At 38.2% G+C, this 12,446-nt stretch overlaps 1 protein-coding gene across 1 annotated transcript; it reads right to left on the reverse strand.

The window, feature by feature from the left end:
• Window positions 1-1,346: 1,346 nt before the first annotated feature.
• On the reverse strand, window positions 1,347-5,494 carry LOC132828108 (colipase-like). The gene is made up of 3 exons (XM_060845018.1): window positions 5,414-5,494; window positions 4,689-4,811; window positions 1,347-1,502 (listed from the first exon to the last, which is right to left on the reverse strand). The coding sequence occupies exons 1-3, from the start codon at window positions 5,492-5,494 to the stop codon at window positions 1,347-1,349; spliced, it is 360 nt and encodes a 119-aa protein (XP_060701001.1).
• Between the last annotated feature and the right edge of the window lie 6,952 nt (window positions 5,495-12,446).

The raw sequence follows: 12,446 nt of genomic DNA on the forward strand, positions 1-12,446 counted from the left end.
ACCCTGTCGCAGCTGGCTGTTATCACAGGGACCATCTCTACAAGCACAGGCTCTGACCACTAACAGCAATGCTGTGAACAAATACTTTGTTGAAAATGTAGTTGAAAAGAAACATCTTCCAGGGAAACAGAAGTGGCATCCGACTAAATGGATAGGTACAGAGTGCTGAAGGCCTTCCTTCTGTGTTAAATGTTTCGATGGAGACATTGTCTATAATAATTTTACATGTAAAAGTGCTGATTTAAATCTTTATTGTGCAGAATGGTGACTTCAATGTAAGAGTGCATGAATACCTTAATATTCAATGTGATGTGTGTTTGGTGTTCCTCTCTCTGTGAATGTTGGACTGCTACATTTTTCAATCTCAGCTGAAGACGAATGAAAGAAATACATACAGAGGATTGCTGAAAAGTTTCCTAAAGAGCTATTTGATTCCTTGTTCCTTCAGACTCCAAGCCTAATTTGAGTGATTGTATCTTAAATGTAGGGCCTACATATCTTGATGTGCTCTCCTATCAATTATCTGGAGTTAGATGTTATCAAGAAACTAAAGTTGATCCCACAGCAAATCAGCTGTTGCTATGTCTCTTCATATCCTTGAAATGAAGTTCAACTCCCTGGTTATCACCACTGATCCTGCAAATTACATTTGTAGGAATTGTCCAGAAAACTTTATTACTAACTGACTTATATACCTGGTGATCAGATTAAATTGAATTTGCATATATGGAATGAAAATTCGATTAATCATTACCTAAAGTAACATTTCATATTTTTGAAATAATTCTCAATGAAATGAAGCAGTGAGAAAGGTCAATTGGGTGTGTTATTCATGTAATAGATAATGGGATGGTTAGATAAATGTTTTCTCTTTTATAGTTTTCCGAGCAAGATATCAAATACAACTAAACATAAATTTTAACTGGAATCATTTACTTGAACAAAATCATTATTTTATAATTATTGAAAGCTAAATTTCAAAGGAGTAAATTTGCACTTCTAATATCCTGAACCTTGAGCAATATTGTGCTTTCTTTCATAAACAAGGATTCAACAGTGGATAGGTATAAACTGTCACTGTAAAACATGTAAAAGATTGCGGAAAAATAAAATGCCATAATAGAATGAATAATTAGAAGTATTAGCATATTTGAACTGAAATATTGAAAGTTGTGTTGGTTCCATAAATGGAACAGGATTTCATTTCACATCTCACTCATTGATCAGATGTCTGCAATCTAACTTGTCTTCATATCAGGGTTTTGATTACAACATTATATATTTAGGTATAGATATTGCAATTTTGTATTGATTGAAGCAAAGTTTATCAATAAGAGCAGATTGATTTATTGCACTCTGTTTGGTTTGAGGACTTTAGCTATACCATTCGGGTCCTTGCAGATTCCAAAGTTAGTGTTTGTTATTGAACCAATGATGGATTTATCGCCGTCACACTTCAGACCATTTTCACAGGGACATTTGTAATAAACATTATACAGGAGCTGAAAAGAAAGATAGCTTTAATGTTTCCTTAATTTCATAAATAGGTTGAGCAAATTAGTGTTGCTATGATTGGAGTCTTTTTCTTACAGACATCAGTCAGACATTGTTACATATCAAGATTTTGTAGACATTAAACAAATTGTATTTATCATTACAGTCAGTACAATACTAGAATAACAGTTTTGATTTGTTTAAATACAGCAAACATTGACAGCAAACAAGTGTATCTACCAGGCCCCTCTCCTCTCTCAGTTACTAATTTGAGGAGCATTAATGCCAATTGTAAAAGTGTCTTTGGCACTGGCCATCTGCCAGAATAAAGATACATAAGAAACAGTTGGAATAAAATAGGCTCAAATGCAATAGTTAACGGTATGTAAATCAACTTTGAATCCTTGAAGAATTCCCTCCAAAAACAGGAACTGAGTTATATACTAAATTTTAGAGTGAACCACCAGTATTATTGTGGGTTGTTACCATTTTTTGTTGTTCATCACTTGGGGAATACTTTTAACTGTCATGTTTTACACTCACACTATTTTTCCAAATGGCCAAATTAACTGTTTGACCCTTTGCACACAGTTATAAGGTACTGCAAAGTAAAACATCTAGTTGTGGAATGAACCATTAAGGCTGACTACAAATGTGGGAAAACATACCTTGACTGAAGGTGAGGCAATAAACTGAACTTATTTTTGGGAATGAAGAAAAGAAGAAAATGCAATTGTCGTTTATGCTGGTTGACTTAAAAGTTGCCGTGTGAAATATATTTTCTTTGAAAGAACAAGAATAGTTTCCATGTACTTTATAAAAAGGCTTTAAAGTAACTCCAGATGGGGTGGCACGATGGCTCAGTGATTTGTACTGCTGTTTCCCAACACCAGGGAACAGGGTTCAATTCCACACTCAAGTGACTGTCTGTATGGAGTTTGTACATTCTAGATGTCTGTGGGTTTCCTCCTGGTGCTCCAGTTTCCTCCCACAATCCAAAGATATGCAGGTTAGGTGGATTGGCCATGCTAAATTTCCCATAGTGTCCAGGGACGTGTAGGTTAAGTGGATTAGCCTTGGGGAATGCAGAGGTAGAGGGACAGGGTCAGAAATGTGTCTGGGTGGGATGCTCTTTAGAGGGTCGGTATGGACTCACTGGCCAAATGGGTGGCTTCCAAACTTTTGGGACTCTTATGATTTTATAATAATACTCATGACTTGGTGATAGCACTAAAACCTCCGAGTCAGAGAGTTGTGGTTCCAGTTGCACCCCAAATCTTTAAGCAGAAAATTGAGGCTGACATTCTACTTCAGTAAAAAAAAGGATGCTACACTATCAGAAAGGGAAATTTTCAGAGGAAATGTCAAGATGTCCCCTCTCTGTACTCTCAGGTGGATATAAGTAATTATATGGCATTGTTAAGAACACATTCTCCCTATTTATCCCTCTATCACTAAAACAGATTAAATAGTCGTAGCATAGTCGTGGTATCATGCTATGTACAAATTGACAGCTATGCTGCATCCATTAGTTAAGTCATTGTAAAATACTTTGGAACACCAATAGGTCACCAAAGCTACTCTATAAATGCAAACTTTTCAAAATTTGTAAATAAATTGATGAAGCAAGATCAATTCATGCAAAAAAAAATGGTGCAGAAGATTAGAATAGAAATATTTATTTATACCATGGGCCAAATTTTACCAAAATTTGATGATGTATCAATTTTGGCAAGTTTCATCAAGGGTTTCTCTCCATAAATCCCAGTGACTTTTCCCACAAAATCTTCCTAAATGCACCTCATTACGTATGCACCAACTCTCACATGCCCCATTCCTTATATTCTCCAATTCACCCCAGTCAGAAGTTCTCAGCACTGCCATATTTAAAGTCCTTTGTGTATCCTGTCAAATGTTCAGTCTGCAGCTGCCTTGCAGAGATTCCTCAGATATGTTGGACAAAGGGAAATTGGATCCCACTTTGCTGACATCTTGGATGTCTTAATGGCTCTGGCCTGAAACGTTGAATTTCCTGTTCCTTGGATGCTGCCTGACCTGCTGTGCTTTAACCAGCAACACATTTTCAGCTACTGTCTTAATGGATAGGTGTGCATATGATTGCTGCCCATAGAGGCTGACCAGAGATGTTGTGGACAGGAGTACAAGATAGAGATCTGGAGTCTTCGGGTAAAAAATGAGGTCTGCAGATGCTGGAGATCAGAGCTGAAAATGTGTTGCTGGTTAAAGCACAGCAGGTAATAGGAAATTTGACATTTCGGGCATAAGGGATGATGAAGGGCTTATGCCCGAAACATCGAATTTCCTGTTCCTTGGATGCTGCCTAACCTGCTGTGCTTTAACCAGCAACACATTTTCAGCAGAGATCTGGAGTCGCCAGGTTACCACTTTGACTTTTGTGTTGATAAATTCTCTGTCTAGTTTCTATCTAGTGGATAGGCATAATGAGGATGTTACTACATGCAAATAGACCTTAATGGCTCTTTGCAAAAGGTTTGCCTCGCCATTGCACAGTTGATTGGAAAATGAGAGTTTTTGCTTTTGACTTGGGATTCTCATTATTGCTAATCTCATAAGTTTCCCAACACTCTTACCAATGACCAGATTGTTCAATGGCTGAGAAAATTCAATCCACTGTCTTAACATGATGCACAAAAATTTCTTTGCAGAATGAATAACTTTTGGAGTATAATAATTGTTACGTAGGTGAATGGAGTTCCAAAGTAACAATGAACAGCACAGTGGTCTTTGTACCACAATCACACAGTGAAAGGAATAAGCTATACACATATGGTTAGATACCCCAGGTAATGGTGAGCAAAATCACTCAAAATTTTATTAGATTAGATTTGATTACCTATGGTAAGGAAACATGCCCTCCAGCCCAACCAATCCACACCCACCGAAGAGTAACCCATTCCACTACCCTTGACTTACGCACCTAATACTATTGTCAATTTAGCACGGCAAATTTACCTGACTTGCACATCTTTGGATTGTGGGATGAAACCAGAGCACCTGGAGGAAACCCATGCAGACATGGGGACAACATGCAAAGTCCACACAGACAGTCACCCAAGGTGGGAATTGAACTCAGGTCCCTGGTGCTGTGAGATAGCAGTGCTAACCACTGAGCCACCATACCACCCCCAGTACTGGGGTACTTGAGTACTTACATGAGTTGAGCATGCATCTCTTTCAGCACCTTTAGAAGCACACCTTGCAAGACTCAGTCCAGTGTCTCTCTGGCAACATCCACTCTTGCACTGAAAGCTTCCAACACAGAGCTCACCATTACTCTAGGAAAATAAGACAAATTTTGGGTATGTTAAAGTCCATCAGTGATACCAACTATGGGATTATAAATGTACTTCCTAAAGATATACCCACCAGGTTCTTTCAGTCATGCATCCACTTTCTTTGAAATTATGCCCAAATGAAGACTAGTATTACCTGCTTGGATTGCATGCAAAACAATTTCTGTACCACAAGCAATGATCCAGCTTTCTTCTGAGATATTTTACTAAACAGAAGTATTTTCATCAAGCTTTTCATTAAACACAAACTTCTGCTAAAGCACAGAACTGTTTTAATTTTGGTCACACCAATTTATTCAATAAACAGACACAAGAAAAAGTTCTCTGAAACTCTTTGGTGAATTTTGCTAAGTGTTCGCCAATTCCTGTTCCAACAAATTAGTGGAATACCTGTTGAAACCTCAGAAAAATTACATCACTTTTAGAATTTCCATTAAATTTTGGGCAGATAAAAGCGTTTCAAGGAAATTCAGCTCCATAAGCATGATAATAAGTCAGTTATTTCATGTGTAACCTCTTTCTTGATAACCTCACCACTGATCATTGATATGGCATTGGCTTGTACACATTCCATGTGATCTTACCAAATTCAGAAATAATCCTCTCTCTGGAGCAGCTATTCCCACTGCAATGCAGCACGTCAGGAAGACCAAAGTTACCCTCATGTTGCACAGTAGCGGACAACTATTATTGCAATGAAGGAATTTCAATTCTTGCTTTTATAGCCATTCAATAAATTATATATGCAAGTTAATCATTAAGCTTTATCCTTTTATTCCCTGCAATTATTGATTAATACTGTTCACTATGATTATCAGTGTGAGACTTTGACAGATGTCATGATTGTAAGCTGTTAGTTAATGTTGACTGTTCCCCTGCTATGTTTTTCCTACGTTTATTTCAAACAGATGTTCTGTAAAACTTTACTCACTTACTATGTTTAACATTCACACTACATTAGTTGCTGTTATCAGTCCTGAAGCACAGACGCTTATTTGTAATCTAACATGTTTAGACATTGAAAAGCAAACAACTTGACAGACTTGATAAATTACTCATGGTAGTGGATTATGTGGTTGCTCAAAGCACAATTTTGAGCCATTCAGTGGGTTAGACGTTAAGTACACTCTGTTGGTGGTTATGTTGGCCTGAGAGAGGATGTGTTCGATTAGGCAAATTATCTATTTTTGTGCTTTTCATTATATAATCTTGGTTAGGCCTGGTTACAATTCACAACAGTGTCCATGAGCCCAGAATATGGGAAAACAAATTAGCCAGGGTTCTAACTAACTCATTCTCAAAGCCACGCAATTTAATAGAAAGGCTTATTTTAGCAACCTTGCCCTCTCCTTACTGCTTTCACCCTTTACCTTGACAAAAATGTTTTTCTTTCAATAAATTCCAACAATCATTCCATGAATTTTAATTGCTTTAAATTTATAGAATCGTCAACAGAGTTGAATTACAATTCATAGCTGCATCTTTATCCTTATGCTTTGTTTCAACAGAATAAATTATTTTCCCATCCTCGTTGAGATGCTACTTGTTTTATGCGAAAATATTGCACTCCAACTCACAAATTGTGCTCAAAAGTATTTCTCAATTTTTAATATTGACAGTATTAGATTTGGCATTTTAGATGCAGTTCAGTTCGTAGCATTCATATTACTGAAACACAAAGTTTCAAGCCCTACTCCAGGGCTTGAGGGGAAAGAAATCCTACCTGACATTCCAGTGTAATACTGAGATGGCATGACACAATTGAAGATGATGTCTTCAAGATGTGACATTAAACTGAGGCCCAACATGCCTTTTTATTTGAACGTAAATGACTGTATGGCACAGTTTTGAAGAAAGGAGGACAGCTATTTCCCAGTATGTATCTCTCAAAAATAATCAATGAGAAAAGGAGTATCTGATCATTACTACATCACTACTTTTGAATGTTTGCTGAGCACATATTGGGTGCCACATTTCCTATGTTGCACCAGTGACTAAACTTCAAAAAGTACTTTAGCTGCTGCGAATATCAGTGATCAGTGGTGAGGTTATTAAGAAAGGGGTTACACATGTAATAACTGACTTATGGTCATGCTTTGAGAGGCAAATTTCCTTGGAATGCTTTTATCTGTCTTAACTTTGATGGGAAGTCTAAAAGTGATGTAACCTTTATGAGGTTTCAACAGGTATTCCGTTAATTTGATGGAACAGAAATTGGAGAACACTCAGCAAAATTCATCAAACCATTTCAGATGACTTCTTCTTGTGTCTGTTTATTGAATAAATCAGCGTGACCAAAATTAAAACTGTTCTGTGCTTTAGCAAAAGATGTGTTTAATGAAAAGCCTGACAAAAATACATTTGACAAATCTGGTGATTATGTAAATTGCTATATAGGTGCAGATCTAATAAGATCTACAATAGCACAACAAAAAAACTCGTATTACTCTCCCTTGCTTTTATAATGTCGCTGACATCAGCCCTGCATCTTATCACAATGATTTCTGTTTAAAATATTTTCTTTGAAGAATATGTTAATTTTGAATAATGTCATCTTTGACCAAGTCATTCAGCATATTTACTCTTTCTGATGCCAATCTTCAGTTCAGTAGTAATTTATGCTTGAAACAGCTGTTAATCACCTTCCTAGACTGACTTTATATAAAATTCATCAAAGCACATAAAAGGTAAAATTAAAGATAATTTCAAATTAGTTTGACGTACATTAATTTTTTAAAATCATAACAGTCAAAATGTTAAAATAAAATCCATTTACTCAATGATATTCTTACTAAGCCAGAAGTTAAATTATTCTATTCATTGTGAATCGATCCTTCAATTTCACCACATATTGGATAAACAGTAATAGAGGTCTGGCTTTAAAAGTAAAAACTCATTCTATTTTATATGTTCCCAACTGCTACTGTTTTTGTTTTACTGATCCTCATATGTCGAGCCAGTTCAATGATATATAGAACAGAGTTGGGAACTGCACACATTTTGTTGTTGATTTTATAGTTTAATGTCTGTGCTGACACTCTCAGCTGTATCCCTTGTCACTTTCACCTCTGCTGCTCAATTTACACATGATAAGCAGTTTCATTAAACTAGCATAAACACCCAATGTCTCAGTGGTCAGCACTGCTGCCTCACAGCAACAGGGAACCATGTTCAATTCTTGCCTTGGGGAACTGTTCGTATGTTCTCCCTGTGTCTGTGTGAGTTTCTGCCTGGTGCTCTGTTTTCCTCCTAAACTCTATGACTTTATGTGCAGGTTCAGTGGATTGGCCATACTAAATTACCCATAGTATTCAGGGATGTGTAGGTTAGGTGTTTGTGGTAAACATAAATGATTTGGAGGAAGGTGTAGGGCGCCTCATTAGCAAACTTGCAGATGATACTAAGATTGGTGGCATAGCAGATAGTGAAAGGGACTGTCAGAGAATACAGCAGAATACAGTTGGAGAGTTGGGCAGAGAAATGGGAGATGGAGTTCAATCTGGACACATGTGAGGAGATGCATTTTGGAAGATTCAATTCCAGAATGAACTATACAGTAAATGCAAAAGTCCTGGGGAAAATTGATGTCCAGAGAGATCTGAGTGTTGAGGTCTATTATACCCTAAAGGTGGCAACCCAGGTCAGTAGAGTGGTCAAGAAGGCATACAGCATGCTTTCCTTCATCGGACGGGGTAGTGAGTACAAGAGTTGTCAGGTCATGTTTCAGTTGTATAAGACTTTGGTTCAGCCACATTTAGAGTACTGTGTAGAGTTCTGGTCGCCACATTATCAAAAGGATGTAGATTCTTTGGACAGGGTGCAGAGGAGGTTCACCAGGATATTATCTGGTATGGAGAGTGCTAGCTATGAGGAGAGGTTGAGTAGATTAGGATTATTTTCATTGGAAAGAAGGAGGTTGGGGGGACCTGATTAAGGCCAGAGAATCATGAGAAGTGTAGAAAGGGTGGATAACAAGAAACTTTTTCCAAGGTGGAGGACTCATTCAATTATGAGTGGTCACAAGTTTGAAGTGTGAGGGGAAACGTTTAGGGGAGATATACATGGAAACTTCTTCATGCAGAGGGTGGTGGGAGCCTTGTCAGCAGAGGTGGTATGGGTGGGAACAATAGTGTCATTTGAGATATATCCGGACATAGAGAAGAATGGCAGGAAGCAAAGGGATACAGATCCTTAGAAAATAGGTGGCAGATTTAGATAGAGGATCAAGATTGGGGCAGGCTTGGTGGGCTGGAAGGCCTGTTCCCGTGCTGTAATGTTCTTTGTTCTTTGTGTGTTGGCCATGGGAAATGCAGGGTTACAGGGATTAGTTAGGAGGAATGGGATGCTGTTCGGAGGGTTGGTGTGGACTTGTTGGGCTGAATGGCCTGTTTCCACACTGTGGAGATTCTTTAAAAATTTGCTCAACTCTTGCAAATAATCATGTGTTAACTATTAAGTGAATAGCTGTTGTTATGTTGGACCTCCCATTAATAGCTTATAAAATCAGGTGAAACATTTCATAGTCTTCCAGTAAGGCAAGTTCAAACTGTTGCTTGCTTATCAAGGTGCTCTCACAGAGCAGTAACACAGAGTATATATGGTGCTCTTGGGCATTCTATTGTTGCTCACAAAGTACAAAGACAAATAAATGGCAGTGAGCTTAGCTTGAATTGGTGTCAGTACAAAATTGACGAGATAGTTGTTAACTGATCCATCATAAGTGCTAACTAGGCATTTACGATTGACAAGTGAGCTGTTAATTCAGTGTGAAAATTGCTGTTGACTTGTTGAACTGTTGTTTGGTTCTGCTATCATTTATTTTGAGTTTCCAGTTCCTTTAAATATTTCAAGACAGAATGGCAGAAATCATTGAATATGGATTTTGAATAATGTTGAACTTGTTGGAAACTAAGGGGTTGATTTCATCTTGCTGACATTCTCTTTACACTTAAATATGAAGGTGCAGAAAGTGAAGCAACATGTGAAATTGAATTAGCAATATACCAATAAATCTGATTGTCAAGTGGACCTTGATTTAAGGCAGCATTAGCTCCTACTACTGATAATGAGGATCAGATCCTTAAACAGGATTTCTCAATTACCCTCTAAGATCAAGATCCCATAATTTTGTATCAATAACACAAACAAACTATGGATGTGGTCTTGCATGCAGAAATCTAAGACCTCACCAAATACATAGAGTCATAAAGTCATAGAGATGTACAGCACGGAAACAGACCCTTCAGTCCAACCCGTCCATGCCGACCAGTTATCCCAACCCAATCTAGTCCCACCTGCCAGCACCCAGCCCATATCCCTCCAAACCCTTCCTATTCATATACCCATCCAAATGTCTTTTAACTGTTTCAATTGTACCAGCCTCCACCACATCCTCTGGCAGCTCATTCTATGCCCGTACCACCCTCAGCATGAAAATGTTGTCCCTTAGGTCTCTTTTATATCTTTCCCCTCTCACCCCAAACCTATACCCTCTAGTTCTGGACTCTCCAACCCAGGTGAAATACTGCTCTTTAATTATGTAGTCACTCTGCCAATGAATTCTCCATATCTTCGCATGACTGACCATGTCACGATTCCAAGGCAGTATGTGGCAGTAATGTCATTAAGGGCTGTAGCTTAATATGCCTTGCTGATCGTGGTCCCTTTGGCAGTATATTGTGTGTGTGTTCCAAATTGCTAAAAGTTGAGTCATGCAATTGCAATTAAACATTGAGTTAGGGCAGAGCATTAGGAGTAAGAAATTCATGAGGCTGGGTTAACCTTCAGTCATCCACTTTATGGTGAAGATGTGGGACAGATGATATTAATTGTCTGTTGAAGATGCTACAGACTCAAGTGAGAGACCTCCTGCATCAAAACTGTTTAGGCTATTGTCTATTTTTGGGGAGAAGAGATGAAAAACAACATAGATAAATGGAAGTTGGAGCCAATATAATAAAGTAATCAAAGTAGGGTAAGGAAAGTAACATTAGCATAAGGGAAGTAGGTTTGTAATATTCTACTATAAGCATATTCTTTTTATAAACAAGGAGTAATTAAGGGGCTGAAGTGAAGTCATGGCAGCAGAGCTCACAACTGTCTATGTAACAAATCATTCAAGTTTCAGTTGTTTCTGGTGGTCATGTGTGCAGGAAGTGTGTCCATCTGTAGTTACTGGTAAACCACATTTCAGAGATGGAGTTGCAGACACACTCACTGTGGATCATTTGAGAAGCTATGTGTACCATTTATAGTGCATTCACTAAGATGATCACACTGTAGGTGAAAATTGAAAAGCCAGAAAGGTCATGGGTAACCACCAGGCAGAGTAGAACAAGGCAGGTGCTGTAGGAGTCTGCTGTGGCCAGCCCCCTCTCTAACAGATATACCAGTTTGAATAATGTTGTGGGAGATGACTGTGCAGGGAAAGCAATGGTAGCCAAATCCATGGTACAATGAAACTGTCTGCTGGACAAGAGGGGAAGAAGAAGAAAGGTAAGGCTATAGTGATAGGGGATTCAACTGTAACAGAAACAGACAAATCAAAGTTCTAAACTGTGGGGAAGGCCAATTTTAATAAGGTCAGATATTGTCTGACCAGAGTGGACTGGGAGTAGATACATTTAGGCAAATCTGTGTCAGAGCAGTATGACACATTCAAGAAGGAAGTGGTGAGAGTACAGAGCCAACATGTTCCAATAAAGATAGAAATCAGACCAAACAAATCCAACAAACAGGGGGGTATACAAACTTGAATAAAGAGAAAAACGGGAAGCTATTGGCAGATACTGAGGTCTCAAAACATCAGAGGCCCTAGAGGAATACAGAGTATGTAATGGGGAATTTAAAATGGAAATTAGGAGAGCAAAAAGGACACAATAAGTATATAGGATCACTGAGTGTCACAGCAAAAGGGAAGCTATTCCATACCTTTGCGTGTTATTTAAATAGAAACAATCAACTATCTAATCCAATGTCCTCATGATTGCCTTTAACCTGCCTTTACCGTCCTTTCAGGCAGTACATTCCAGACACAAACCACTTATTGTGTTAAAATGTAATTTCTCTTCACATTTACCTCCTTTGTTTTAAATCTGTGCCTTCTCCTTGATCCTTTCACAAGCTGGATCAATTTTGGATCTCTTCTTAACCTTCTTCTCTACGAGGAGAATAGGCCCAACCTCTTAAATCCATCCTTCTAACTGAACTGGCTCCAGTCTCATCCTTGGTTTCATAGTCACCATGACTGAGACTAGCTTTCACTTCCATAATTGCTAATTAATTGATTTTAAAATGTTAAACGTGCTGCACTAGTGTGATTGAATCCATGTCACCAGAACATTATCTGGGCCATTGAATGACCAGCCCAGGCACATTAACATGAGGTCACTATTTCCCTGCAGATCTATACAATGATCAGAGTTTTGAACAGATCTCTAAGGGTTTGCTTACGGCCTCAGCTTCTGAGTAACCTACAAAAATCTCTACCATGTCGGGATCTCCATTAGACATTGCAGGTTATACAGGATTAAAAAAGGAGGCAACTGTGTGGGAAATTCCAATATGTACCTGATAGCTCCTTTACTATTCTTCCCACTAAATATACTCACAGGGCTC

The sequence above is a fragment of the Hemiscyllium ocellatum genome, chromosome 26 (assembly GCF_020745735.1).
Source record: "Hemiscyllium ocellatum isolate sHemOce1 chromosome 26, sHemOce1.pat.X.cur, whole genome shotgun sequence".
Lineage (NCBI taxonomy): Eukaryota > Metazoa > Chordata > Chondrichthyes > Orectolobiformes > Hemiscylliidae > Hemiscyllium > Hemiscyllium ocellatum.

Coding starts and splice junctions, on each gene's coding strand:
- LOC132828108 (XM_060845018.1), bottom strand. CDS start 5,494: ATGAGGGTAACTTTGGTCTTCCTGACGTGCTGCATTGCAGTGGGAATA. Junction 4,812..5,413: donor GAGGATTATTTCTGAATTTG/GTAAGATCACAT, acceptor TTATTTTCCTAG/AGTAATGGTGAGCTCTGTGT. Junction 1,503..4,688: donor GAGATGCATGCTCAACTCAT/GTAAGTACTCAA, acceptor CTTTCTTTTCAG/CTCCTGTATAATGTTTATTA.